Raw genomic sequence first — 27,481 nt, forward strand, 5'->3', positions numbered from 1 at the left:
TTCTGCCCCCATCGCCTTATTACAGGGCTGCATTTCCGCTTCGCCTCACCCCAAACGCAGAATAACACCATCTCCATAAATAAAACTCTGGAAAGCAGATGACCGTTATTTCCAGTCGAAATCAACCAACAATCGCCGTAGATCTCGTTGTCAGACAATTCGACATGATCTGATCCAGGGTAACGGGACCTGAAAACGTGGGGGTTCACGTGAACGCCCACGCTCGTATCAGCACTCGGCATACCCGGATCGGTCAACCGCCACGCGGGGGATGAAATATTACTCTGAGACCATTCAGATATATTCTTTTCTTTCAGGGGCATTGATGCATTTGACCGCTACTCAAACTGGAAATCCTTGCCAATCAGCTGAGACCTACATAACGCGTCCCCCTCGCAGCTCACAGTATCAAGGTCTTGGATCAGCAGAAGAATGTCATGTTTTCTTGGTACGGTGATCGGGATTCGGAAAGGATCACCAGATGTTGAGGGGTGAATAAAACTGAACCTCTATCCCCTCACTTGGGTTCTCTGTATCATATCTATTCATCAATTGACTTGGTTATTTCTTCAATATGCCTCCTGGAGTTCCACCAAAACGATCTTACTCTCGTACCGATGCTGCTGTGCGCGTCGAGTACCCTGAACATCATGAACTTCCTGCTAGTAAGCCGTTGATAGGCCAGGGTGGGCAATTCTCTAAGCCGACGTTGGCGTCATTGTCGCTTGAGGGGAAGACGATTGTTATTACTGGTGGTGCTAGAGGATTGGGGTTGGTTATGGGGCAGGGGATTGTTTACTCTGGTGCTGATTTAGCGATTGTTGACTTGAACAGTATGTGACCATTCCGAGTGATCTGAGGAGGTACTGACAGCTTGCAGAGGAGGAAGCGCAGTCGCAGGTCGGGCAATTGACTGACGCTTTCAAGAGAGAGAATCCCAACAGCCAGAAGTCAGTATGCAGGTCCGTTCTCCGATCTATCTTCTAACAGATCAACAGAATTCCACGAGTGACAGCTCACTACGCAGACGTCGCGGACCAAGATTCCGTGGCCAAATGCATCGCCGAGATTCTTAGCATCCATCACAAGATCGATGGCCTAGTTACATCTGCTGGTTTTACCGAGAACTTTGATGCGATCCATTATCCCATTGAACGTATGCGCAAGCTATGGGGCGTCAACGTCGACGGAACCTATCTGTTCGCCGTCGCTGTTGCCAAGCATCTCATGGAACGTGAGGCGCCTGGTAGTATTGTTGTCATTGGCAGTATGTCTGGGGCTATTGTCAATGTTCCTCAACCGCAGGCGTAAGTTACCGCCAAGATATCGAGAGGAGTGGTTGCTGATAGTGTTGACTAGTCCGTACAACGCTGCCAAGGCGGCGGTTCGTCATTTAGCTGCTTCTTTGGCAGTTGAGTGGGCTCATGCCGGCATTCGTGTCAACTGTATCTCTCCCGGCTACATGCTGACTGCTTTGTGCGCTCTTCTATCCGACTCTCTTGACCCTTGGTGCTAACAACCTATAGGACACAAAAGATCTTGAATGATAACCCGGATCTTGAAAAGACATGGACTTCTCTCATCCCTCAAGGACGAATGGGTCAGCCCCAAGACTTGATGGGACCTGTTACCTTCCTCTTGTCTGATGCGTCTTCGTACATGACTGGATCGGATCTTCGAGTTGATGGAGGCTACACTGTAACTTAGATGGGGGTTGGTGTTCGTGAAACTTGTGTCGAGTACTGTTATTATAGATGTTGAATATTAGAATGAACGTATAAAGTCCATGTCATGCCCCGGTGGCCTAACTACATGAATAGTGTTGTTGCGCTCTTGTGTGCTGAGACAACTGGACCTGGCGTGGGTCCTGGGGCAAGACGTCTCACGTCAGCAGCAAATCTTCAAACCACTGCCCGCACAGTTTCGTCCTCATAGAGCCTCTCAACTGCCAGCACATTCCTGCGACACCTAACACTGAAAGCACTACAGGCCCGGCTTGATTTGCACTACGATGGGCTTCTCAGAACTTGCAATCTACGCCCTCGGCCTCGCTTGTATCGCCAGAAGCATGATGGCCTTCACCAACCCGCAAGCTGAGTATGCACTCAATGGGTTAAAGCACACAGCCACTTCAAAGGACGACCCAAGCTCGGGACCTATTTACATGCTCGGCATCTGGGAGTTGTCTGTTGGCGTCCTTTTGTTGGTGCATCAGATGAACAGAAACGATAAAGGAGTTACGGCTCTTCTGGGGTTGATGAGCATGTACAAGGCTGGCGTTGCGGTACTACTTTGGAGAATTGGAAGCGAGATGAATAAGATTGCTGGGAATGTGGCGACGGCTGTTGCGCTCTTGACCTGGGCTGTTTTGAAAAGCCAATGACTGGACGGACACAAGGTGGTGAAGGGGAAAAGAGAACCGTCACAATGAGAGCTGATGGAGAATGATTTCTTGTGTTTTTCAACTATCTGCAAAGATATAGTCTTGGTCTGTTATCCTAGGCTCCTGTATATATCTATGATGACTGGGCAAGGAATGAGAATGGCACTTCCCGTTGATCCTGCTTCCATATCTTGGGCAAAGCTCAATAAAGTGACCAGTGGGTGATGCTTCCACGTAAGGATGCAAGATTAGGACTCGAGAATCATCGACGACACCGCAGTGTGACCGGTGCTGCAACTTGGAGGAGAACTCTGGTAAGTTATGACAACTGTTTCTGGTTCTCGGTATGCCGCTGATACGACAGCGCCGATCAAGTACAGGCTTTCAGACTTGCGACTACAGCGAGAGACAACAAGGGAGAAACCGCATAGCAAGTCTGTAACACATGTTAGCGGGGCTCATGAGATCGAACCAAGGAGTCTATTACCATTAGGACTCGAGCGATGGACATCTTGTCATCCTCGTCCGCGTCGTCGACCTCCGCCATGGCTACAAGCTTCATGGCTGGAGGACCCGCTGGCATGAGCATCATGGTGAACCAGAGAACGCGATCCTGGCCGAGAACATCAGTCTGGGTGATGAGCAGTCGAATGAACAGAATGCTGAGCCTAATTGCCAGTGTCAGTAGAGAATATCTTGAGGAGTCCAGTGAGCGATCTTACACAGGCCAGATAAAGAAGCGGATAAGGACAACGATAGACAGAGGAAGCCAATGAACACTGCCCGAGTCATGTCCTCGACGCATGCGACGAAGACTATGAGCGAGTTTGATGCCGACGACAATGACCTGCAGGGTGACGAAGAGCTCTCCGATGTTCTTGAGACTGACAGTCAACCAAGCGTTGAAGATGCCCCCATCCTCGCTGTCGGCGAAGAAAGCTTTCTTGAGAGGAGGCGTGAAGGCGAGGATGACACCAATGGTAGCGCCGACAGATGGCGGGCTGATGAACTGAGTCGTGAGAGCCAGAACGTGCTGGATGCGAGGATGCAGCTTGTCCCATACGGCGTGCTGAGCTTGAGCAGTACCACGAGATGCTCTCTTTGCGTATCGCGGGAGAGGTCCAGGAAGGAGAGATGTTCGTTCGTTGGACTCTCCATTCTCTTCGGCCGAGCCATTCTCATCTGGCGTATCGTTATGTCCCGCTCTGTCGCGAAGATCCTCATCCATAGCATCGACCGGGTCTTCATCGCTGACTCCAAGAAGTGTTCCACCGAGGCCAAATGTGAGCATGTTGGAGATGACGGAGCAGACGAGGAAGAAGGACTTGGCTCGGTCAATGATTGCATCGCTGGTGTCGTCGTCGGACTTTGCGAGGGCAGAGAGAACGCCAGCTGAACCGAGGGACTGGATCAAGAGCAGAGGATAAGACGTGGTATTGTTGAAGGTGATCGCGGGTGTGAACCATTTCGGGAGGCTAAGACACTTGGTGAGGGCGTAACCAATTCCGATCGAGACGAGGTTGTAGACGAGTGCCCATGCTATATTACATTAGACTGTGAAGATAGACAGAAGATTGTTAACTGACCAAGGATGATAACGTATTGAAGTGCATTTGAGGCTTCAATCTGAGTACCAAGGTTGACGACCAGAAGTGCAGGAAGAAACATCTTGATGCAGATCTTTGAGATCTGCCGTCCCGTCTCAACACTGAGAAGCTTTGTCTGTCCAGCGACAACACCATAGAAGATGGTCAAGAGAACAGACGCCGACGCCTGAATGGCGCCGACAAAGGTGCTGACAACACTGCTAGACATGTTTGCTCACTCTCTTGTCATTAGTATCTAGCAAAGAGTATTGTAAAGTAAAGTTGAAGTTTGAGATGTCGCGTGCTCAAGTTTGTTTGATCGTGCTCCTGGAACATTACGTCAATGATCGCGATTGTCAAGTGGCATCCCGCCCGGAGCAGTTGTGCCTTGAAAAGTGGAGCGAAAGGTTAAGGTTATCTTGGAAAACCTTGGAATGGGTCAGTGACATAATGAAGAGGGGGCATTGGTGGATTTTATTCACGCGGAAAAGAGGGTGGTGCATCTTTCTTGGTTCTGGATCTGTGGAGTGGCAGCTGACGAGACAATCGATGTGAAGGGCTTGAGGGGGTCACCGAAGTGCTCTTTGCTTGAACAAGACATAATATTCATCTGGACTACTCTACGTCGTTCTCCTTGTGTCGCCTAGCAGCTCATACTGCTGGTTCTGCATCCCCGACAACTCCTGCGGCTCATGCACCTCCGTTGGCAGTTCAACAGGATGATAACTAGCCAGCTCTGCCGAGCCTTTACGCTCGCTATCAACCGGTGCCTGACGCTTTTTGCGAAGGAAGAAGAATGCACCGGCAGCAATTGCTAGCACGCCGAAGCTGACGCCAACGCCAACACCGGCCTTTGCTCCAGCTGTCATTCCTCCCGTGTCTGTATCAGCTGCGGCGCTCTCTGTCTCTTTTGCGCCGGAACTACCGCCTGTGCTTGTTGCGTTGTCGCCGCCTTCGGAATCAGAGTCGCTGTCCGTAGCGTTATTTGATGATGGTGTCTGCGCATTATCCCACGTTCCGCCTTCTGATCTATGCAGCTCTTGGATCTTATCGCCGCTCATGTAGTATACCCAGATCTCGTCCGAGTCCAGCGGTGATACAACAGCTAAGCGCGCGGACGCATCATCGGCTTGGGGCCATTTCTTCTTCCCGGGGCTGTCCTCCTCCGCCCAGTCGCCATTCTTATGTGTCATCGCGTGTAATTGGGAGTCTTTGCCGATGTAAAACACTGTCAATCCCTTTCCTGCTTGATTCGCGAGGCCTAGATCGACGGCCGAGTTATCGTAGGACGGGAGTGTGAGCGACGCCGCCGTCGATGTATCGAGTCGTATATCCGAAGGTTCGGTCGCATTCGTCGGCGCTGGGCTATCGAACGGCGTTGGGAAGGATTCTGAAGCGTCTGTCAGCTGCATTCTTGACCCGAAGTGAACTGTCTCTCTTACCTAGTCGCCATTTGCTCTTGTTGTCGTTATTGTAGCGAGCAACAACAATGTCTTTGGTATCGTAAGGGTAAACCACCGAAACATTGGTACCCTTCGTCTGTACGGCCGCTATCGCCATGCCACCCGGTTTCTTGAGTGATACAGGGCCATCGTATCGCCAATCGGTATCGTCATCGTACGCGAGGAGGTTGACTCGTCCATCTTCGTCGTGGTAGTAGACTCGGGAGCCGCCCGAATCTCCTAGTTCCGCGACCGCCAATCCAGTCTTTTCGTGCACCGAGGGCAGCCCAGCCGAGTCGGAAACAACCTCTTCGCCATCGGTGTCGAGCTTGTAATTGCCTGTTGTGTTGTCACATACCAAGTACGCATTCACAATGCCGTCGTCGGCATTCTGGTAGAAGACGGAGGCCTAAAACATTAGCGAAACGGCGTCAACGAGAGCTGCAAGATGCTCACGATTGGCGTATTGAGCTCGTCATCCCACCAACCCGAGATAGCGAGCGGTGTCGCGGCCTTGGGCTGCTCTTTGAGGGGAAGTTTGTTGGGGTTCTTGGTCGAAAAGGAAGCTGATCCGTTGCTGTTGCACGCGCTGTGTAGAATGTCTCCAGATCCCGGATCTTGGTATGCGAAATGCGGTGTAAGAGTGTAGGGCGACCAAGTCCACCATCCAGCCAAACCCACTACTGGCCTTGCTAAAAGGCACGCAACCGCAATCACCGAGCGAGACATGTCGGCCTGTCTTCCGATGTCGAAAAAATGGCGTTGAGGTAGAGGAGAGAAGAGGCACAGGCTCCAGCCTCATCAACTAACAAACACAAACACGTCCATCAAAGCAAAGCGTGAGACGAGAAGCGAAAGTGACGCTGACAGAAAGAGAATGGTATCCGAGAGGGCCAAGCAGCGGCCCAGCTTCACATGGGCATCCATTGGACTTTTTACCTGGCATCGCGTTGCAGCGAGAGCGGAGATTTGAAGGGACTTTGGTGCGTGAGAAAAGGTGATGAAGCCAGAATTGGCAGAGGTCGTTTCGCAGGGGACTCAATGCAAGCTCGTGGTTGGCTGCTTTGTAATTCTGAGGGGCTAGTGCTTACACTTCAGTGTCCTTACAGGGCTGTGCGCAGCAAGACACGGGAAGTGGATTGCGACCTTGAGCTGATATTTAGGGTTGGATTATACTCCGGAGAGGATGTCCTGATTTGAACATGAAATGCGACCTCTCCCCAAGTTCAACTGCCGCTTTGTCTTCCCACCAGAACAAATCTGAATCTCAATTGCATTGTCTTGCGGCCAAGATGATGGCTCAACGGCCCGCTGTAGACTAAGCATAGCCGCTCGACAGCGTGAGCACTAAGCTTAAATGCCATGTAAGCGACTATCATTGGTGCAACAACTGGATCCTTCTCCCCTGGAAATTAGGGCTGATCTTTGAAGGTTGTTCCCTCTTACGGCTAAACAGCCGTCCTGATATGTTCTCCCTGATTCGCTGCGGACGCAAAGATCCGTTATCTTAAGATGGTCTAGTTTCGGCAGTTCTTGCTTCAAGTTGAATACCAAGGAAAGCATAAGTGGCTATACTGTTGTTATAAATAGTTGGCCTCGAAGATCGCTTATCTTACTTAACTTTATCGGCGTGCGCTTGAAAAAATCTCTGGAATTCCAGTTCCTCCTGGTATGAGTCCATTGCTATAGGCTTAAATAAAAGCCTTCAGATAAGACCTCTTGGTATGATATATTGGCATGATTCATTGGTATTGGACATCACGTGCAAATATGAAAACTTGATATAATGCTTTGATATGATCTGTTGATATGAATGTCTGGTATGATTGACTTGAGCTCTCTTCTTTGAAGAAGAGTGGTGGACCTCAGCGATACAGAGCGAATTAGTTCAAGTATTGTCAAGATAACCAGGTTCTGTACCCAGATATCGTCTCACAACTCTTAGAAACAGGTTTGGCAACAACAAATAGATGGAGTGCTGACCGAGTGTCTGGTGAAAGCTTCATATAAATAGGATCTGGTTACTGGACGCTGCTTCTTCATCGAGGCAAGACTTTAGTAAAAGCACGTCCCGGCGACACTGTGAAAAGTAAAGCTAATTTAGTTGCTTTGAACGTCATTCATCTCAGAGGAGTATATACACGGAGTCTGCCAGGTTGATCATTTATGTCTTGCTGATACTGATGGTAACCGGCTTCTCGAACTTGAGTCGAATAGAAACAGGAGTCGACAAATAACAGTCACTACAAGACACTAGTCTACCGTGAAGAGCTAATCTCGGACTGAAAGCTAAATTCCTAAAGTTGCACTGTAATTCATATAGTAATCCTGCTTCGCGGCAAGTCTGTCGAGGATTGGACGGGCTGGTTACAGTGGCAGAGGTGTACAGAATGTTCGAGGGCAACTGATACTCCGTATTTAGTCTAAGATTGGCGACTTTGCAAAGAAGAACTTGAGAGTTTGTTTGTAGTTATTGGTCTTGTTCTTTGTCGTCCTAGATTTAAAGATCCCATCTTTACAAGCACCGAGGCATACCTGATCTCTCCCTGGAGTCATGCTGTTAGTCGCAGTGTTCAAGGTCAGATTAAGTTCATTGTGCAAATTTCAGAAATATTTTGGCCTACATCTAGTTCTTGGGCTATATACACGGCCTTAGATGGTGCTAGATCTGATATCGTCATCCATTCCAGGGGGTAGGCAGTTACTTACCCGAGAGTCAACGTTCAGTAGTCATCGATATGAATGAGAATAAGAAAAAGCTTTCTACCTCGAAAGAACCAAGATAGGCCACTGAGTATAGAGAGATTGTTTCGATACTGCTCACTAAGAGCTCTTTATAGGTATCAATTCATGACCGCTTCGAACGTTGCTAGCGTCGATGCTGAGGAGATATCTTTTATTTTCATAGCTGTAACTCATTCTGTTGCATATTCGCTCCAAAAGCCATTGGCCTTTTAGGCTTTACACAAGATGCATGTCATATGTCAACTTTTATTCTGACTTATCATTGATTGATCATGAAATATGTTGATTGATAGTTAAAGCTTATAAGATGTCAACGCGATATATCAAGCCAACACATTTAAAAATCCAAGTATGTCTTGCAATATTATAACTGATGGCCTCGCTATGGCCAACGGGCTTCGCGCCGACTTGCTTCCAGCTTCGCACTGCACTGTTACAACACTGCTACGGTTTTCGACAGAGAGAAGTCAGTTGGTAAGGCAAACTTCGTTCTCGGTGGCGACGCAGGCGAGCGTGAGACCAACGGAGAAACGATGTCCATGGCGTGATGATTGTTATATCAAGCGCAATAGCACCATAATACAAGAATCTTATTACACTTTGCCACTTAAGAAGCCGTTATAGCCGCGGGAATAGCTGGCAGCCATTGAAGTGATCAGACATCACCGACCTTCCTTGTTGGGCATGGGAATAGAAATAGGCTATAGGGCTGCACTTTTCCAACGACATGAGATGTCCGGTTGAATGACGGCATGTACATTGCCCTCATGCCCAATCACTGTTAGGTGTAGGGTTGGTACTGGAGGTCGGGCTCTAATGGTACGTTGCAAGGAACCGTTAAGTTGTCTGATTCCCTGTCTGTCAGATCTCGACCCGCCACAGTGGAAAGAGCTTATGCACCTTGGATGAAACTCTGAAGCACTTCTGTATCCTGCGTATCTGCTTGTGATGGTATTCTATGGAAGTACCATGATACAGATCAAGGGACCTTTGTCAAAATCCTTCGAGCTAGGCTCCTTCATAGATGCATACTTTGGAAAGATCAAAACTGCTGCTCCCAGAACAGAACATGCAAAAGGTTTAAGCATAATTGCCAAGCGATTACACGTTGATAGGTGTCATGCAGAGCAACCTGCCAGTTTTAAACTTTCTTGAAGCTGTACTATGCAGATGATAGATCTTTGTCTGATATACAAGGCGGAATAGCGCATAGACCTCTTCTGGTGATTTATTGCAATGGAAACGTGAGAGCTAGGTACAGAAGTATTGTATTTCCCGGTAAGCGGAGAGGCGATTTGTTTTGTTAGGCAACTCCAATGTTACAGCACTTCGTCACAAGAGACCACCAAGGTAGACAACGGTCGAAAACTGTCGACACAAAGGATCCGCAAGTGAGGTTCAGTCTCGACCTGGCCATCGCATCGTGTGAAGCGGCGAAGTGCTGGGGGGTCACGCCTCACGTACAGATAGCGGCCGCACCTATCGATGGGGAGATTTAAGAGACCGATCAGTGCCGGCTTGGCAGAATTCTTGGCGTCTGGAACGGGCTGGTGCTAGCCTGCGTCAAGATATCGGAATATTTCGAATTCGGACTAGAGCAGATAAGTCCCACCGGAGGTATTTACATGTCGACCGTTTCGATGTGAGAGAATGCGATCAACGTTTTGACGACTCTCAAGTGCAAAGTCAATAGCAAATTACAATAAAATGAATCTCAATCTTGTCGTGATGAGCCGCCGCATCTTGAGCCCTCAAAAGGAAGCTTGGATGACGCCTTTTTAAAGGTTATTGACGAATGAGTCGCATCGAGCAAAAGTTCCTCGAGACCCTCCCGATTTAATTGCCAACCCGGACCACGTGACTAGTTTCCGGTTATCACGGCAGGAAACGACCCAGATAAGAGGGCGAATCTGCCGATAATGAGAGAGCGAGATCGAGAACAAGCGACCCAATCCTGCCGCTTAACCCTAAGTCAACTTAAGCTTGAATCTACTGTCGGCGCTTCTACTAATGTCTCGGCCTTGACCCCTTGAAGATCAAAGGTTCCGGATAGTAAAGGAACGATTGTATCTGACGTGCGTTGCAAAAGGTCAATGGCCCCTAGTTCAAGCGATCGGGCCCAATGATCCCCCAAATCCCACTGAATCGGCTGCACTGGCCATGTAACACCGGAATGTGGCATGTCGAAAGGCATGTTGGTGCACTGGGTCTATCAATATCATTCCCACTTGCCGTTGAAGATGTTCTTTACTTCTCAGATAACGCCCTCAGACATCAATTAATATGCTGTAGACATGTTACATCATCATTTAGAGCTTTCAATTGGGTGCTGACATGGCGTGTTCCAGAATTCTGGATTCTTAGTGTGCAGTAGCTACGTATCGTTCCGTGTAAGTTGACAAGGGTTTGGACCAACACCAAAAAAAAAAAAGTCCCTGTAACATGAGCTCTTCCGAGGTTCAAACCAATAGCCGCGCTTTGATTATAGCCATCTGAGACCCTTTGTAAAAGACCCCTGTTAATCAGAATGTCGCAATCAACATCGATCCAACATTAGCCACCCAACAGCCAATGGACTTGAGGCGATGTCACCAACACTTGCAGTCGCTAACACAAGTTCCTGGTGGAATCGGGAGAGGCGGATTTCAAGTGCGGCTCTTCCGAGGACACAGTCGATAGCGCAACATGGAGGCATTACTTGATGAGGCAAAGGCCAAGACGTTTTTAGCCTCGGGGACTTGAGTTGACGGTTCAACGCTAACGCCTCCACGATATGCGCGCGGGAGGGTTACAGAATTGGGACGTGACTAGTACGAAAAGAGCAGGAGAACAGGGTTTTGGTATGTTGCAACGGCACCACGAGGGTCGAACTCCCCCAGAGGCAATTGTCCAAGAAGGGAATTGATCTTGCAAAAGGACCTCGAGAAACCGGGAACTCAATGAGACGCGGCCGACACTTTTGGTCCTTATCGCCGTGGTATCCGATATGGAAGTTCCAGAACCAACGGATGTTACATTCGCTCATCGTGTAATGCGATGGTATCACCCACGATATGGTTTTAGATAAAGATGGGTTGCTGCCCATGCATAGATTGACTCTGCAGCCCAGATGATTTGAGCCAGCTGTGGATTGTTACACAACGACATCAAACCCCTCTTTACCATTCTCAGGAAGAGGACTACTCAAGCATGTCGTCCACGAATGTCGAGCCCAAGGGGCCTCAGGGCCCCGAGGATACCTTCGAGACCTCGGTCTTCCCAGTTCCTAGCCCAACAGATGTCGATGAGAAGAGCGATGCAAAGAACGCTGTTCTTAGCCCTGAGGTTCACGATGCATCTCATACCGACGAAAGCGATAGCGATAGCAAAGACGCCATTATCGTTACCGGCGCCGACGCCTCTCGCCACCTGCTCCCGATGAGAGACGATCACGATAGTGCTTTGACGTTCCGAAGTATTCTTTTGGCCTCCGGTCTTGCTTGTTTCCAAGCTGTCATGTACCAGATTTACACAGTTCGTGGCTCTTTACCCTTCAACTTCGATGGGACGTCATCTAATATGACCAACTATAGTTCAAACCTACCATGATCACCATTCAGGGAACCTTTATCGTCCTCATCTCCTACTTCATCGGCAACGCTTGGGCCTTTGCCCTCCCCCGAGGTGACAAGTTCGAAGCTCGATGGAGAGCAAAGGGCAACACCGGTGCCCTCCCCTTCCTGATCAAGGCCATCAAGTTCATCAACCCAGGACCTTGGGGTCTCAAGGAACACGCCATCTGTTCCATTACAGCCACCTCGGCATCTAATGCCGCTGCAAGTGTTCAGGTATTTGCGGCCCAGGATCTCTTCTACAACATGCCATTGAGTCCGACTACTGTTATCTTGAGTACCATTTCTATTGGTCTGTTCGGCTATGGTCTCTGCGGTATCATGCGTCCTGTTGCTGTCTGGCACGTTGACGCTGTCTTCTGGAGTAACTTGCCAACTGTCAAGACTCTCCAGGGTCTCCACTGGCAAGAAGTCAAGGACTCTAAGCCTCTTCGAGTCTTCTGGTACAGTTTCGGTGGCATGTCACTTTACGAGTTCTTCCCTGCCTACATCTTCCCCTGGCTCAACTCGGTCTCTGTTCCTGTAAGCTACACCCCCATTGGTGATACTTTACTCTTGCTAACCGCTTTGTGAAGTGCCTGGCTGCCATGAAGGCGACCGGAAAGACTGCCAAGAATCTCACCCACGTCTTTGGTGGCGCTACTAATAACGAGGGTCTTGGCCTCTTCAGCATTTCTCTGGACTGGCAATATGTAAGTTACTATAACCACAGATATCAAACTTGAGCTTACATTGATAGATTACCTCTTTCAACACCTCTCTTCCTCTCCCCCTTCAAGCTCACATGGCTATTGGGTTCGTGGTCTGCTATATCGTCATGGCTGGTATCTACTACGGAAATGGCTGGGGAGCCAAGTCACTACCTTTCATGTCTACTCGACTCTTGTTGGCCAACGGTACTACCTACCCCGTTGCTGAGGTTTTCGAAGGTGGAGTCCTCAACGAGTCACGCTTGTTGGAGTTTGGGCTTCCCAAGTTGACTGGTACCTTTGCCTACGCCATGTTCATGGCCAACGCTGCTGTAAGTCATCGACTCTACCTTTACCGTACTAAAAGCTAAACTTGCACACAGATCGGTGCTCTCATCCTTCACTGCATCCTCTTCTGGGGCAAGGACGTTGTCAAGGCTTTCAAGAGTGCCAGGGAAGGACGATATGACGACCGTCACCACGAACACATGGCCAAGCACTACAAGGAAGCTCCATGGTGGTGGTATGTCACTGTCCTTGTGGGAAGCTTTGTTCTGGGCTTGATCGTCGTCATCAAGGAGAACATTACTCTCCCTGCTTGGGCTTACGTGGTCTCACTTATCATGGGTTCCATTATTGCACCAGTCGTAAGTTCAGAAGGTCCATAATACAGCAAACGGCACTGACCTTTGTTCTAGAGCACACTCCTTTACTCTCGTTATGGAAACGGTATTGCGACCAACAACCTTTCCAAGATGATAGCTGGTCTTATGCTGCCTGGCAAGCCTGTCGGTAACATGTACTTTGCGGCATGGTCTCACAACGTCATCTCCAACGCTGTCAACCTGTCTGGTGATCTCAAGATGGGTGAATACCGTAAGTCTTACGCTAACCATTCAAGGTCTTCGCTGACATGAACGCAGTCAAAATTCCCCCTCGCGTCATGTTCCTCACTCAGATCTGGGGAACTATCCTCGGTGGCTTCATCAACTACGCTATCATGATCAGCATCGTCGGCAGCAACCGAGACCTTCTTCGTGACGGTGATGGTAACTCATCCTGGAGTGGTGCTACCATGCAATCTTACAACACCAACGCAACCTCTTGGGCTCTTGCTGGTTATCTTTACAAGCTTGGTGGTACTTACGAGCTCGTTCCTTTCGGTCTGCTTGTTGGTGCTGGTTTGGTTGTGATCCACCGAATCTTTTACAAGGTACATCTCCCCAGTCACCAGTCTTGGAACAACCGACTAACGGTTTCTAGTTTTACCCCAAGATCAAGAACTTTGACGTCGCCGACGTCAACTTTCCCCAGTTCATCCAGTTCGCTGGTTATATCCCTTACAACCAGAGTCAAACTTGCGTCATCCTGAGCCAGATTCTCTCCGGCTTCTTCGTCCAATTCTACCTCCGAAACTACCGACCTCGCATCTTCAGGGACTACTCATACCTTGTAACTGGTGCCTTTGACGGTGCCAGTCTTACTGTCCTCTTCATCCTCTCTTTCGCCGTGTTTGGAGCAGGTGGCCCGGGTCATCCTTTCCCAAGCTGGTGGGGAAACAACGTCAACGGCAATTATGATCTTTGCCCTGTTCCTGAGTAGACGAGAAGTACTCAAGGTTTTGAGTTCGGTGGTCTGGAAATGAGCCTGGAATTTGCCTGTGCATTGTTTAAACTCGTACTTCAGCCTCTGTACCTTATACCCCAGCTAGCTATTTCGAATCAAATGTTCATTCAAATACATGTGTCATTTCTCGTGAAAGCGTTCTTCTTTGAGATACTTTAGCCTTGAGTCACCTTCGACCGCCAGTTACTGACAAAGTCCCCTTAAGAGTAGCCTACAAAAAGTCTCATACAATTTCGGCCCCGGGAATGCTTGTATTCCTCCAACCTCGTGACCTACAACTGCCATCGCTCCTATTAATTACTGGTTATATCTTGGAGGAGACATGTGATTGTCGTTACTGTTACCATCTTCCTTCTCTAACCGCCTGGCCTCAGCTTCCTCTTAAGTCTCATCCCTTTCCCGCAAACTGTACCATATTTCTCTCTTATCAAGATCAGAATGCTTCTGATACGCCCCATCTAGAGCATCGCGGATCCTCTCCGTAAAGACAATCTTCTTGTCGTGTCTCATAAGTACTTCAGCAAACCCCTTTCGTGTTTCCTCTCGGGCCAGTGGATACTCTCTGAAGATACTGAGAAACAATTTCTCTGTGATTGGCAATGATGGTGTATGCGTCAAGATAGAATCTAATAGCGAAGGCTTGGCACCAAGCACCATCTTCTCAATGTGGCTAGGTGACAGCTCAATCTCTGGGTCAGACTTCAAGACAAGCGTCAACATATCCGCCTGGTTGAGAAAGTAGTCAGGGCTCTGTTCGCAAAACCATGTAGCAATATCTTGCAACTTTCCGCGAGCTGGCATCAGATGTTCAAGCAAGAACTCAAGCTGTGGCAAAGTTTTGGTTGCTTTGAGCATGTCGTTAGTGACCGGGAGTGGCGAGTCCCGGGGCCAGATTGACAAGAGAACCTCGGTATTCTCTTCCGGTAGTCTCCATCTGCTGTAAGGCGTGTTCATTGACAAGACTTGGACCACAATACCTTCCGTTATTTCCACACCTGGTTGATACTCCATGAGCGCTTTCAGGGTCCCAATATCTGTTTGCGATTCGAGAATGTCGGGGGTGATTTCCAATGAAAGCTTCCGAGTCTTGATCAGACTGTTGAAAGCATGCTCTGAGAGCCCAGCCTTTAGCATCCTTGGAGTTATTTCCAGTCCCTCGCTACCATCAAAGAGAACGTCTATGTTTTCTTGGCTTGGCCGACTCTCTTCGCTGAGGAAACGGACGATCAGATCTTCAGACACTGGCCGTACTCTTCTCTCGGCAAGGAGGAAACACAATATATCGCTGGTCTCCAACCGAGCTGCAGCTACGATATCGCTGTCTGTGATATCGAGGGTTACTGAGTGTTGACAAATAACTCGGGGCATCGCCTGGCTCCCACCATAAGAGCCATACGAAGCTGCAGACTGGAGTGCGGCTGTAAGCGCAGTTCTCCCGTCCGCGTCTTTCAAAGCGGCTGAGGCACCGTGTTGAAGCAATTGAAGAACAAGTGACTCATCGTTGTACTGACAGGCCAAGTGTAATGCTGTACCATGAATTAGGTGTACGTAGTTGATGTCGACCCCCTTTTCCAGGATCAAAGATATGATGTTCCTCTTGTTTCCCTGCAAAGCTGAAAAGAGGGGTGTCTTGAAGTCCCCAGCGATTTTGTGCAGGCTGGCTCCGCAGTCGACCAAAAGCTTCACGATTTCGAAGTTCCCGATGAGACAAGCCAACTGAAGCGGGGTCTCGAAGCCATCCATTCCACCATCAGCGCTGGCACCATATTCAAGCAAAATACGGACAATTTTAGTGCATCTCCGGATAGCTCGGTACTCCACATTTTCTGCGTTGAGGTACTTCTGGTGTCTCGTCCCTCGTTGCTCCAATTGCTGTTGCAATGGTAATGCGCAAGCCCATAGTGCCATTGTAACTGGGTCTCCGGGCTGGGATGATCTTGGTCGGACGTTTGCGCCTCGTTGTAGCAGTAGCCGTACCACTTCAAAGTTCAAGTAGTAACAAGCCACTTGCAACGGGCTATCCTCCTCTTCGTTGCTGCCATCGACATTCATGCCTTGTCGAATCATTCTTTTCACCAGAGGCACAGAACCTGAGGAACACACGAAGAGAAATCTTTTGGGAGTTGGAGGAACATAGTCAAGTAGAAGATTGAGAGTTCTGTAGTCAGTAGACTTTCCCACTGTGAGTGAGTCTAAGGTTTCGTCGATGATCTCAGATGGATCCGACCCGTCATTGAACAGCTGTTCAAGAACAGCCTCAACAATGGAAACGTCTTCACTTCGGCATGCATCCTGGAGACTAGAACTGTCAACCTTTGCGCCAGCCGCGATCAGGTCTTTGATGATTTGAAGACCCGCTTTCCCTGCTACAGCATTCGAAAGAGCACCAGGAGATTTGGAGATATCAGCACCAGAGTCAAGAAGTAGCCGAACCATGCGCAAGTCTGCGGTCTTTACCGCTACTACAAGGGGCGTTGGGCAGCCACATTCGTCGATTAGCAGGTTGATATCGGCACCTCTTGACAAAAGCAGTTCGACAAGGTTGATATGACCTCCAGAAATAGCGGCATGCAAAGGACTCGCATCTTGAGCCTCTATACTTGCCACATCGGCTTTCTTTTGGCCTCGCACATTGGCAGAAGCATTGACTTCTAGCAGCAACTCCGTCATGGCGTAGTCTCCTTTTTGACAGCTAATGATAAGGGGATGTTGCAGGCTCCCCTCTTCATCTATCACTGAGGGGTCTGTCTCGAGGAGCAGTCTGGCAATTTCCGAATGTCCCTCCTGCAGAGCAAGCTGGAGTGTACTTGATGATGCATCTTCCATATTGTTCCTAGACTGTCGCTCAGTTTGGTGCTTGAGCTTAGGATCTGCGCCATGTTTAAGCAGAAGCTGCACAATCTCAAGCTGACCACCGACAATGGCTGCGCGTAGGGATGTGTGCCAGCGACCCTGTATCACGTTTGGGTTTGCTCCCTTGTCTAGTAGAGTTTTGACGATCTCTAGCTGTCCAGTTCGTGCCGCGGCTTGTAAAGAACTTCCATAGTAGTATCCTGTTGCATCAACCTCGACTCCCCGAGATAACAGCAACTCGACAAAAGAAGCTTTGCCGAGAAGGCAAACCATCTGAAGAACTAGACCATATCTTAGGCTTTCCAAGTTGCCTGTATCATAATTCTGTAGAAGGAACTCGAGTACCGCTCCTGGTCCTTGTTCGAAGACGTACTCCAAAGACGGGGCCTGTACAAAGCGGCCGTCTGGGTCAACAATAATGCTATGGAAAGTCTGTCGCTCTCTATCGCCTTCAAAGAACTCAAGAGCTTTTTCAAGAATCTCCTTGCCTCCATCACAATAGTTTGGAAGTTGGTGACCACTGTTCAATAGTCTTGTTGTAACCGCCATGGCTTCCATTTCTCTCTGAACTGCTCCCATAAGAGCTGCATCTCCTTTACCGGCAAGTTTGACATCTGCTCCAGCTTCAAGCAGCTCCTTTACCACGACATCTGGACAGACCCTCGCTGCGTATTGGAGAGGATAGACACCCTTTCCACCGAGACAGTTCGGTTCGGCCCCTAGCTTCAGTAGTGTTTGGATAACCTTCTGCTGCTGAGACATCGTTTTTTCTCTATAATATCTCGCATAATAAGGCAATTCATAGCTGTCAAAAGCACCCAATCCGACCTGCAGCGGACTGACAAGGCGAGAACCCTCAGCCGATCGCGAACCACCATTATGTCGAGTCGCTTCATCAGTGGTACTTATAGGGACACTGTTAAGACGAGGGTCAACAGACTGCCCCAAACGCCTGAGATACCTGGGTTTATCCTCTTCGAGGACATTAGCGTTGATATCAGCACCGAAGTCGGATACGAGATACGAGATGATGTCAGACTGTCCCTTGCTACAAGCCGCGTAGGTCAATCGGCCTAGAAGAAGTTCATAATGAGACATGTCGTCCTTTTGAGAGAGGAGAAGCTTCAATGTCTCAAGATCCTTTCCGGCGGCGCCTACCAGTGTCGTGTCGGGAATGGCAACATTTTGTAAACCAGAACCAAGTTTGAACAAGCTCTTGATGAATGAGGCGTGACCTTTTTCTGCAGCTTTCTGTAAGCCATCCAGGAGGTCGTTGGCTTGCAGTAGGTGATGATGCTTGCAACTCATTATGGCCTCTAGTACAGCTAGATCTCCCGAGTTGCAGCATGCCAAGAAGTCTGACTTGAAGACTTTCGGCTCAATGACTGTTACTTTGTATTTTTCCTGCCCTGGTGGGAGCTTCAATCTGAGTTGGTCAATCTGTTCCGCTGTAAGACCACTTTCAGACGCTTTAGCAAGAGTAAGCTGCAAGATGTCATCACGCTCTTCTGGTATGCCTTCCAAAGTTGTGTAGATGCGTTCAATAAAGGGACCCTTCATCTTCGATGCGTGATCGAGCAGTATCTTGACTGTGCTCAAGTGTCCGTTGGAGGCCGCTGCCTTGAGAGCATTACCAACCTCGGAATCCCAGAATCCTAAAGTTTCCTTTTGCTCTAGTAACACCTTGACAACTGCGTCCTTCCCTCCGGCAGCACTAGCTTCCAGAGGGCGATTCTTTTGAGAACCGTCCTGCGTATCATCATCGTTACGGGGGGGTTTCCTTGTCTGTCTTCTGGTAGAACGATAGCGAGCATCTCCATTCCATCATCGGTCTCGACTTGAGTGGCGTTGTCATGGGCATCTACATCAACTACAGGTTCGGTCTTCCTGACGTTCCGCTTGTAAAGGTGCGGCCATAATTTAGAACGAGGATGCTTATCCCTTCCAGGAGAAGCCTCCCGATAAAGCGGCCTGTACGGAGAAGGGCGAGCTCTCTTGTACTTCGGACCCGGTGGCTCATAAAGAAACCTATATCCCCGTTCAAGAAAGAGCATGATGATCTCTTGATGACCACCTTCAGCAGCGGCATGGAACGCATCTGGGGAGGAACCTTCCGCATGGACATTTGCTCCAGCGTCAAGTAGTATCTCGACAACATTTCTGTGGCCGTAGTACGCCGCAGCTCGTAAAACTGTGCCAAAAGACCCCGTCTTCTGGTGAACGTCTGCACCTTCCTCCAGCAGGATCCTGACAATATCTGCGTGGCCTTTGACAGCGGCGACGTAGAGGGCATTGCCTTTCCGTTCTTCTGTTTTGACATTGGCACCATGCTGGAGTAGTTCTTCAACAGTGGATTTGTGGTTCATCAAACAAGCTGAGCGGAGTGGCGTACCGAACTGACCCTCAGCTTCAATATCCAAACCTTGATCCAGAAGGTACTTGACGATATCCGCATGGCCATAAAGGGCGGCAATTGCAACCGAGTCTTTTGGGAAGATTCCTTTCGCATCGGACGATGCTTTTGACAACTGACGCTGTAGCACGAACAGCTGGCCCCCTTTAATCGCCTTTGCCAACCTCATCTTGTTTTTTTCTGGGGATTCTTTGTCTATAAAGCGCTTGAAAGTTGGCTTCAAAAGTTGGTCGATGACCCTTATGAAGCCATACTCCGTTGCCATTTGTATGGCTTGCTCATAGTCATCTTCAGTATCAATAGTTGCATCGTGCCTAATGAGAGCGAGCACGATATCTTCATGCCCTCCCTGAGATGCAGCTTGAACGGCACTCTGAAACTTCGAACCACACTTTGGAGATGCTCCATTTTGAAGAAGTTTCTCTGCAATCTCCTCATATCCTCTGAAACACGCAACATGCAACGGACTTCCGTATGCACCACATTCGGTGTTCAACTCCGCGCCCTTCTCAATCAGAGTTGTCACAGTGGAGAGATGCCCTGACGCAACTGCGAGGTAGAGTGCGGTGTGCCCAAGGTCATTTCGCTGGTCCCAGTCTATGTCAGCTCCTGATTCAGCAAGAAGAGTCAGCAGCCCGTCTATACCAAAGACAGCTGCCAAGAAGAGGGGAGACGATGTTTCATTAGGTATGGCATCGAGAGCCGGCTTCATAGGGTGATCCCTTGGCAGCAGTGTTGCTATCTCCTTCGCAATTTCCAGCCAGGCTTCGAAGGAAAGACTGGCATCGCAGTCCTCATCTTCAAAGACAAATGAGACCATGTCTTGAAATAACTTCTCTTCCTTCTTGACAACCTTTGAACTCTCAAAGTGGCCTGCCCAGTGCGTAGCAGCATAGAAGAAGAAGCCTTTGACTTGTTGTTCCAGGCTTCCACTATCTGGCGGACCACGAGAGCTGACCTTAATACAGATCGATGCCAGCAGACTGTGAGCTACTGGGGCGGAGAACAGAGATTGTTGGGAGCGGAGGATGTACTCTCGGACTGAATGATGAGCAAGTCGGACAACTTGGCGATCGAGGTCTATAACCACCAAGTTCGAGCACACAACAGAAATATCGGCCGCTGTGCAAGGTACATTCCCTAAGCTTGCGGTAGCGATGGCGGCTAACAAGGCCTCAGGAGTCAATGGTGATTTCATGTACAGCAACCAAGAGAAAGTTTGAATGGCGAGTTGTCGCGATGTGTCTCCTGATTGTAAGATCTGTCCCAGGTCGTTCTCGTAAAGCCTGTCGAGATCTGAGAGAATGGTGGACCGTAGGGCCGGTAGAAGGTCGTCTTCGCTCTTGACTTTGCGAAGCTGCTGTATCTGCCGATGGACCCATAGAAACCTAGATCAAGTCACTTCAGTAAACAAAACCAAGGATAGAAAATCGGGAAGATCAATTGTGTAAGGCGAAGACCTTAGTTGGCGCAGCCTCAGGGAGCAAGAAAACTTAGGGCCTCTATCATAAGTAACAAAAAGACTTTGGTAAATTTAGTATAGACTTAGAAGGCCCTTAGATTAGTTTTTCACACTCAGGATGAGGTTCCTAAGTTTTCTTGCCTCCCGTAACGCAGGTAGCTAACAATAACTCCATTCACGGTGGGAAAAGTAATAGAAAAGAGGAAAAGAGGAAAAGAAGAAAGGGAAGCCTACATTTCGCCCGCACCGTCTAGCAACTCTTTTGTCAGGCAGCTTCTTGCATGTGGTGAGAGCCTTCCACTGATGAGTTTGGCGTCATCAATCTTCTGATTAATGAACCTGCACATGTCGTCGTGGACTCGGTCGGCTGCCACGATTATCTCTCTCGCAGTTGGCATCGAAGAGAGAATATCGATACTATTTCTGCTCGTGACAAGCACTTTGACGACATTTTCAGCCCTTGACATGACGTCAGACAAGGATTGCAGCAGAAGATCGCAACTCTCGTCTTCAACCTGCTCAACACCATCGAGTAATATTGTGATGGGGTCTTCATTGGCGACTTGAATGATACGATCCACACAATCTTTTCTACTCAGTTTGGGTAGTTCTAGTCCCTGTAGAAGAGAGGACTTGGAACGACGCTGGAAGTCGGAGTACAGAAAGTCGCGGATATCACTTTGGCTTTCTGTAATCGTCAGCTGACGCAGGATGCTGCGGAGTATCCCGTCTGCTGATGATCTCTCTGGTTCTGACTCGCTTTCGAGACAGTAGAAGTATGCGAAGGGAGTCGATTCTGGGTTCGTAGCCCTGGTGGCCAGCAATGAGTCAACAACGACAGAGAATAGGTTGGTCTTCCCTGAACCCGTGATTCCATGTATCCACAATGTTGATGAAGAGCTGGATTCGCACCAGTTTCTGTAGATCTCATGCTGCAGAAGCCACTGGCCAAAGTTTGGCGTTCTTGGCTCGGATATGGTTTCATGGTGGATTGAGAATGGCGGCGTGGAAAGCCAAGATATCATCTTCATATAATCCTCTTCCTCAATGCGCTTGGTGGTAGTGTTGATCTGATCTCTTAGGCGAAGAACAGTCTTCTGGATAAAGCGTAGATCTGAAGTATCCTGAAGCTTGGCCAGTTTGAGAACCTCGTCTTCTCTTGATAAGATCTTTTGGATCCCGTCATCACCCGTCCAGAAGACACTCTTGGCTAATCGGACTGCTCGGGTCAGCGGATGTCTTTCCCAAATGTTTTTTAAAACATGCCTGCAGTTGATTGCGAAAAGAAGGCAATGGTGCTTGCCAAGCATGTTAAAACTTCTGTATAAAGAACAGTGAGGGCTGTTTCAAGCACGGGCTCAGCGGATTGATCTCGACCAAGATGGAGATTTTCAAACTCCTTGTAGCGTGCCATGATCCGAGAGACCACCTCCAGGTCCTGAAGCATGGTCCCGTACTGTTGAACATCGTTAACTGTCACTTGAAGAAGTAATATGACAGCGGCCCAGGGCAGCGAAGCGTTGCTAGCATCAAATTGCACAGCCGCGTCGCCGACGGCTTTGAAGCAGTCGATCCATTTGGCGATCTTTTCAAGAATATCTCGAATGATAACGACTTCACCATTTGTTCGTTTGAACTTCCAGCGTTTGCGGAGACTCGTGGCTTTACGGTTCTCAGCTGCCTCGAGAGCGGCCGCTAGAATGTCGCGCTTATGTGTCGCAGCCTGGCCAAGCGACGTTTTTAGATCTGCGCTGAGGGAGTTGAAGGCTTGATCCCAGAGACTCTGGGCATTAGCAATACTTGGAGTGACGGCTTGTGTCGCCATGACGCTCTCACAAAGTTGACGTTTATTCTTTTCGCTATTTACTCCGCTTTCTGTTTGCGAATGTCGAAATGGTAATGGCATAGACACCAAGTTTCAGCCGCAATGCTCGCGACGCTTGCCTTTCTAGTCCGCCACCTTAGGCACTCGCCTTCACGCGGATGGCGTCCAGTAAAACGTAAAACGCTGACTGCATATGCCGGGTGTAGCCAATAGATATATTTTCAAGGCCACAGCCCGAATCTATTGCGTTATCTTGATGGCTCATCGTAATAGGCTTCACTCCCTGGTCTATTGCAATCTATGGGGCTGATGAATCGTTTCATGGTCGGCTTCTTCCAGCGACTCTTTGCTGTTGGCAGTCTAGGGGAGGCAATAAAACTTCAGCCCTATATTCGAGATGACAAAAAGACTTAGGTAAGTTTAGCATAGCTTGTTGGTCCTTTAGACTGGTCATTTTTGGCACACTGATTAAAGGTCAGAAAGTTTCCTTCCTCCCTGAGGGCAGTGTCCATGGACACGGTCGGTCGCACAACTTTTACTTGAGCAGCTATTATGATATAATGTATAAGAACTGATATCAACAAGTCGGTGCAAAGACATTGCGGTTGAACTGTGAGCTTGTCCTGCTTGTCCAGTCAGGTAGCCAGCCAGCCACGCGAAGAGACGCGAAAAAAGAGCGAGATTCTAGCGGGTTTTTACAGGCCTGTTCGCTTTCGGTCAACTGTCGGCCTCAAGCTAACTCTACAAAAAAAGGGTCGCGGCATCGACAATTGAGAATAGACTCCAACAATAAAGATTCTAGATCAAACAATTTCTCAAGTGAAACAATCTATCTCGACCTTTTCCAATCTTCCAGACGCCGATTCACCCGCCATCATGTCTTCACCAAAGACAGTCGCTTTCTTGGGCGCTAGCACAGGCGTAGGCCTCTCAGCGCTCAAACATACACTGGCTGCAGGGCATAACTGCGTTGCATTATGCCGAGTTCCATCAAAACTCGAGGCTCATGTCTCCCCAAAAAACCATGCCAATCTACGGGTTGTTGAGGGCAACGCCCACGATATCAAGGCAGTCGCTTCTTGTCTGAAGAAGGACGATGGCTCAATAATTGATGCGATTGTCTCTACAATCGGTGGCAAGCCCATCATTCACAAACTGGCAATTGATGATCCCAACTGTTGTCGGGTGGGCATGGCTGTCCTTCTCGACGCTCTCGCGCAAATACGTGCAGAGGGTGCCGTTGGAAGACCTCATATCACCGTCTTTAGCACCACTGGCATGTCAGACTTTGGACGCGATTATCCCCTTCTGCTATATCCGATATACGCGATTGCTCTAAAGGTCCCGCACGAAGACAAAAAGATCATGGAGACCAAATTGGCCGACAGTGGTGAGGACTTCACCATCGTGCGGGGCAGTCTGTTGGTGGATGGTGAGACTGAAACACAAGTGCGCGTAGGCATTGAGGACCCCAAGAATGGGATAGAGTCATTGGAGATTGGATACACCATCTCCAGGGAAGACGCTGGGAAGTGGCTGGCAGATAAGTTGCTGATCAAGACACAGGCTGAGTATATCAACAAAATTGTGTCAATTACTTGGTGAGGGTTCATGGTAATTTTGTGTATTTTAGAAGGCGTTGGATAGTGCTTTGGGTTACAGCGTGGACGTACAAATTACACATGCTTTCAGTATCTCGAGTCTTTACTCAATACAAATAATAAATTATCTAAACACCGAGAATTCCCAAGCGCGTCTTGAATAAACTCTTGGTGTCCTGTTAAGAGGAACTGGCATGGTGGCCCGCCCGATTACCCCAAGGCATCGCGGTGGTGAGGTGACAGGAGAACGGCACAGTCGTCCCAAATTGCCTTAGCGCTTATCTTTACTGTCAGGTAACTTATCGGGGGTCTAACGCTCAGCATCGCAGCTACTTATCAGTCATGGGGGAGAGAAAGGAGCAATGGCAAGGAGATAGATCAGATAGCAGATTTGACGTCTTAATATAAGCTTCAGAGTAGAGAAGTAATTTGGATAGGTCTTTATTGAAAAGAAATACTACTTAACACATAGATTCCCGGCTTGCCGAAAGCAGTGATGAAGTAGCGACTGATGGTATATGATAGCGTTGTCTCCAAGCAGCGCATCATCCGCGATGGTTGACCCGATCAAGTGCTCATTTCCCGCATGGAAAGGCGTAAATCTGTATCGCGGCAAAAAGATCAAACTATTGCCAGATCAAGCTGTGTGTATGAGTTCGCCTGATACCGTTGTCCATCATTTTATCGCCGTTCATCACGAATGACGCCCTCCCCCGCTGTCCCAACCCCTCTCGCGTCAGATTCGGCCTCCGCGCCCGAGAAAAACGCGAGGAACGCCTCCACAGCCAAGCTCCGCAGCTGCGTCGTGTGTCGCAGTCGTAAAGTGCGCTGCGACAAGCTGTCACCATGTTCAAACTGTCGCAAGGCTAATATTCCCTGTGTTGTGCCCTCCAATGACCGTCCGCCAAGATGGGCAAGGCGCTTGGAGCGCATAGCCGATAATGGACAGGGCACTGCAGGTCAAGGTGGCAGCTCTGGGACCGACCAGGTCATGAATAGACTGCGGACGCTGGAGAATTTGGTTAAGGAGTTGAGTGGACAGCTTGAGGTGGCTAATGCTGCTGCGAGTCGGGGCGCTTCTTCTGATGCGTCATCGCCTCAAGATGCTGTGAAGGACGCAGCTAGTCCTTCGTCAACTTCAACGGCTTCAGATGTGCAAAAGCATTTTGGAAGAATGGTGATCAAGGATAAGAATAGAGAGAAGTACGTAGCAAGTGGCTTCTGGTCCCGTATCAGCGATGAGGTATGTCAACTCCATCCAGCCTTACTTTTCCTGTTTATCGCTCTGACTGCCTGCAGCTCGATGGGCTGAAGATGGACACTCGTAGGATGGCAGATGATGATGAGTCTTCTGAAGACGAAGACTTCCCGGTCAGCACGCCTTCAACTCAAGAACTCTACCGAGAACCCTCGGAGCGGCATGCTTTCCTGTTTCGAAACAGCCATGCTCCAGCGTCGCCCGGCGAACAGGACTTCAGCCCGTTACCGTCTCAGATACCCTTCCTGCTGGACGTATTCGACGAGAACATTAATCTCATCATGCACATCGTGCATATGCCGAGTATCAGGAAGATGGTCCGTCCATCTCCCGGGACAGCGGCCAACATATCCCTCAAGCACCAAGCGCTGCTCTTCTCCATCTACTACGCTGCCATCACGTCCATGGAAGACGACGATGTGCTAGCAAACTTTGGGTCTACTAAGACGGAGCTCAATATGAAATTTCGGCGGGGCCTTGAACAGGCTTTGGCAAGAGCAGACTTTCTCAACAATCCAGATATTGTCCTTGTACAGGCCTTGGTCATCTTTCTATCTCTCGCCCGGCGTTACGATAGCCCTGTATACGTGTGGATGATGACGGGTCTGATGATCCGTATGGCTCACGCCGTCGGTCTACATCGAGACGGTTCGAGGTTCCAGCATTTATCACCGTTCGAAGTTGAGCAACGACGTCGTCTTTGGTGGATGATCATTACAGTCGACATTCGCGCGTCTGAAGACCAGGGAACTGAATTCTCAATCACGCAAGACAGCTTCGACACCAAGATACCTCTCAACGTCAACACTTCGGACATCGAGCCTGACACGAAAGAGACTCCCCCAGAGCGCAAAGGCGTTACAGACATGTCTTTTGCACTCGCCATGTGTGAACTAGCAAGAGTTTCGAGACAGCTGATGGCATCAAGTATCCACTCACCTGGGCCTACTCTGGAAGAGCAAACTCAGTTGCTTGATGGTATTCAGGAAAAACTTGAGAATGGCTACCTTTTCCGCTCCGCTCACCCAGAAGATATAGCTAACTGGGTCGGGATCGTGTGTACGCGGCTTGTCCTTTCCAAGTTGACACTCTTGGTATACCTTCCCTCGCTTTTTGCGTCGCCCAATGAGCGTTTCTCGGACGAGATTCGAGACAAACTGCTTGTCGCAGCTATCGAGGTGGCAGAGCATAACCACGCGCTCAATGCTGAAACGAAATGTCGCCAATGGCGATGGATATACCAGACATATACTCATTGGTATGCCATTGTATGGCTGTTGATCGAGATATCCAGACGGCAGTGGTCGCCTACTGTTGACCGCGCATGGGTGGCTCTGCACAGCGTCTGGCTGATACCGTCGCAGCATAACATGGCCAAGAATGCGCGCATGTGGATTCCACTGCGTCGATTGATGGCTAAAGCGAGGAGCCATCGGGACGAGCAACTGGCGCAAATCCGGAACAACCCTGCCATGATTGAGTCTCTGGAGCAGGCTGATCGCGACCTCCCTATTCCTATCAGCCCGGAATCGTTGCAGGAGACAAATTCGCAGCAGCGGTTCCTTGAGCATTGGCGCTCTGCTGTCGGAAAGACAAGCTATGGCATTTCCGAGCAACCTGGGCCCCAAACTGGTGATAGCAACACGACGCAATCTCTAGCTAATCCGGCCATGGGTGACAGTGCCACCCAATGGGCGAACCCCTCTTTTGACTTTGCGTTTCCCCAAACATTGGCTGATGGTCAGCCTGGAGATGCAGGTGTTGCATCATGGCTTTGGAATGATATGGATCAGAGTGGTAATGCATTGGCAGATATCAATATGGACATTGATACTGATATCGACTGGAATACATGGCTACAGTCTGCTACGGGTATGGAATTGAATGCGGGAAACACGGGGCCGATTTGAGTAATCTTGAGTAGTGGGCCTCAGAACTTCAGTCCAAGAATGATGTTTGCATAGAGCAAATACGAATCAAGATAACA

At 49.2% G+C, this 27,481-nt stretch overlaps 9 protein-coding genes across 9 annotated transcripts; 5 read left to right on the plus strand and 4 right to left on the minus strand.

The window, feature by feature from the left end:
- Positions 1-229: 229 nt before the first annotated feature.
- BKA55DRAFT_577150 (uncharacterized protein) lies at positions 230-1,827 on the plus strand. The gene is made up of 5 exons (XM_046193567.1): positions 230-833; positions 881-950; positions 999-1,307; positions 1,360-1,476; positions 1,527-1,827. Exons 1-5 carry the CDS (start codon positions 575-577, stop codon positions 1,705-1,707), a joined length of 936 nt encoding a protein of 311 aa, XP_046045976.1. The 5' UTR covers positions 230-574; the 3' UTR covers positions 1,708-1,827.
- Positions 1,828-1,869: 42 nt separating this feature from the next.
- On the plus strand, positions 1,870-2,607 carry BKA55DRAFT_117167 (uncharacterized protein). Its single transcript, XM_046184760.1, has one exon. The coding sequence runs from the start codon at positions 2,012-2,014 to the stop codon at positions 2,381-2,383; it is 372 nt and encodes a 123-aa protein (XP_046045977.1). The 5' UTR covers positions 1,870-2,011; the 3' UTR covers positions 2,384-2,607.
- Positions 2,608-2,753: 146 nt separating this feature from the next.
- BKA55DRAFT_693722 (auxin efflux carrier) lies at positions 2,754-4,198 on the minus strand (the record flags this gene model as incomplete). Its single annotated transcript, XM_046199948.1, has 4 exons — positions 2,754-2,819; positions 2,871-3,051; positions 3,106-3,922; positions 3,970-4,198. 4 exons carry the CDS (start codon positions 4,196-4,198, stop codon positions 2,754-2,756), a joined length of 1,293 nt encoding a protein of 430 aa, XP_046045978.1.
- Positions 4,199-4,501: 303 nt separating this feature from the next.
- Positions 4,502-6,401, minus strand: BKA55DRAFT_741221 (uncharacterized protein). The gene is made up of 3 exons (XM_046201466.1): positions 5,868-6,401; positions 5,412-5,820; positions 4,502-5,359 (listed from the first exon to the last, which is right to left on the minus strand). The coding sequence occupies exons 1-3, from the start codon at positions 6,138-6,140 to the stop codon at positions 4,590-4,592; spliced, it is 1,452 nt and encodes a 483-aa protein (XP_046045979.1). The 5' UTR covers positions 6,141-6,401; the 3' UTR covers positions 4,502-4,589.
- Positions 6,402-6,624: 223 nt separating this feature from the next.
- Positions 6,625-7,177, minus strand: BKA55DRAFT_577153 (uncharacterized protein). The gene is made up of 2 exons (XM_046193568.1): positions 6,843-7,177; positions 6,625-6,775 (listed from the first exon to the last, which is right to left on the minus strand). The coding sequence occupies exons 1-2, from the start codon at positions 6,972-6,974 to the stop codon at positions 6,638-6,640; spliced, it is 270 nt and encodes an 89-aa protein (XP_046045980.1). The 5' UTR covers positions 6,975-7,177; the 3' UTR covers positions 6,625-6,637.
- A 4,168-nt stretch (positions 7,178-11,345) lies between these two features.
- BKA55DRAFT_519241 (OPT oligopeptide transporter protein-domain-containing protein) lies at positions 11,346-14,058 on the plus strand (the record flags this gene model as incomplete). Its single annotated transcript, XM_046188325.1, has 8 exons — positions 11,346-11,669; positions 11,729-12,289; positions 12,343-12,459; positions 12,507-12,788; positions 12,840-13,103; positions 13,155-13,332; positions 13,380-13,669; positions 13,720-14,058. The coding sequence occupies 8 exons, from the start codon at positions 11,346-11,348 to the stop codon at positions 14,056-14,058; spliced, it is 2,355 nt and encodes a 784-aa protein (XP_046045981.1).
- Positions 14,059-14,182: 124 nt separating this feature from the next.
- BKA55DRAFT_577160 (uncharacterized protein) lies at positions 14,183-22,745 on the minus strand. The gene is made up of 13 exons (XM_046193569.1): positions 22,077-22,745; positions 21,045-22,029; positions 18,774-20,736; positions 16,354-18,720; positions 16,184-16,323; positions 15,997-16,150; positions 15,631-15,954; positions 15,491-15,588; positions 15,323-15,457; positions 14,950-15,292; positions 14,783-14,907; positions 14,534-14,752; positions 14,183-14,503 (listed from the first exon to the last, which is right to left on the minus strand). Exons 1-13 carry the CDS (start codon positions 22,714-22,716, stop codon positions 14,464-14,466), a joined length of 7,533 nt encoding a protein of 2,510 aa, XP_046045982.1. The 5' UTR covers positions 22,717-22,745; the 3' UTR covers positions 14,183-14,463.
- A 368-nt stretch (positions 22,746-23,113) lies between these two features.
- BKA55DRAFT_117219 (uncharacterized protein) lies at positions 23,114-24,557 on the plus strand. Its single transcript, XM_046184761.1, has one exon. The coding sequence runs from the start codon at positions 23,512-23,514 to the stop codon at positions 24,238-24,240; it is 729 nt and encodes a 242-aa protein (XP_046045983.1). The 5' UTR covers positions 23,114-23,511; the 3' UTR covers positions 24,241-24,557.
- Positions 24,558-24,936: 379 nt separating this feature from the next.
- Positions 24,937-27,404, plus strand: BKA55DRAFT_693727 (fungal-specific transcription factor domain-containing protein; the record flags this gene model as incomplete). Its single annotated transcript, XM_046199949.1, has 2 exons — positions 24,937-25,479; positions 25,536-27,404. The coding sequence occupies 2 exons, from the start codon at positions 24,937-24,939 to the stop codon at positions 27,402-27,404; spliced, it is 2,412 nt and encodes an 803-aa protein (XP_046045984.1).
- Between the last annotated feature and the right edge of the window lie 77 nt (positions 27,405-27,481).

Source organism: Fusarium redolens (genome assembly GCF_020744475.1).
Source record: "Fusarium redolens strain MPI-CAGE-AT-0023 chromosome Unknown BKA55scaffold_14, whole genome shotgun sequence".
Lineage (NCBI taxonomy): Eukaryota > Fungi > Ascomycota > Sordariomycetes > Hypocreales > Nectriaceae > Fusarium > Fusarium redolens.

Coding starts and splice junctions, on each gene's coding strand:
- BKA55DRAFT_577150 (XM_046193567.1), top strand. CDS start 575: ATGCCTCCTGGAGTTCCACCAAAACGATCTTACTCTCGTACCGATGCT. Junction 1,308..1,359: donor AATGTTCCTCAACCGCAGGC/GTAAGTTACCGC, acceptor AGTGTTGACTAG/TCCGTACAACGCTGCCAAGG. Junction 1,477..1,526: donor GGCTACATGCTGACTGCTTT/GTGCGCTCTTCT, acceptor AACAACCTATAG/GACACAAAAGATCTTGAATG.
- BKA55DRAFT_117167 (XM_046184760.1), top strand. CDS start 2,012: ATGGGCTTCTCAGAACTTGCAATCTACGCCCTCGGCCTCGCTTGTATC.
- BKA55DRAFT_741221 (XM_046201466.1), bottom strand. CDS start 6,140: ATGTCTCGCTCGGTGATTGCGGTTGCGTGCCTTTTAGCAAGGCCAGTA. Junction 5,821..5,867: donor ACGAGCTCAATACGCCAATC/GTGAGCATCTTG, acceptor CTAATGTTTTAG/GCCTCCGTCTTCTACCAGAA. Junction 5,360..5,411: donor CAAGAGCAAATGGCGACTAG/GTAAGAGAGACA, acceptor CAGACGCTTCAG/AATCCTTCCCAACGCCGTTC.
- BKA55DRAFT_577153 (XM_046193568.1), bottom strand. CDS start 6,974: ATGCTTTCCTTGGTATTCAACTTGAAGCAAGAACTGCCGAAACTAGAC. Junction 6,776..6,842: donor TAGCCGTAAGAGGGAACAAC/CTTCAAAGATCA, acceptor ATAGTCGCTTAC/ATGGCATTTAAGCTTAGTGC.
- BKA55DRAFT_577160 (XM_046193569.1), bottom strand. CDS start 22,716: ATGCCATTACCATTTCGACATTCGCAAACAGAAAGCGGAGTAAATAGC. Junction 20,737..21,044: donor CTAGACGGTGCGGGCGAAAT/GTAGGCTTCCCT, acceptor GACTTGATCTAG/GTTTCTATGGGTCCATCGGC. Junction 15,589..15,630: donor AGGGGGTCGACATCAACTAC/GTACACCTAATT, acceptor TTGGCCTGTCAG/TACAACGATGAGTCACTTGT.
- BKA55DRAFT_117219 (XM_046184761.1), top strand. CDS start 23,512: ATGTCTTCACCAAAGACAGTCGCTTTCTTGGGCGCTAGCACAGGCGTA.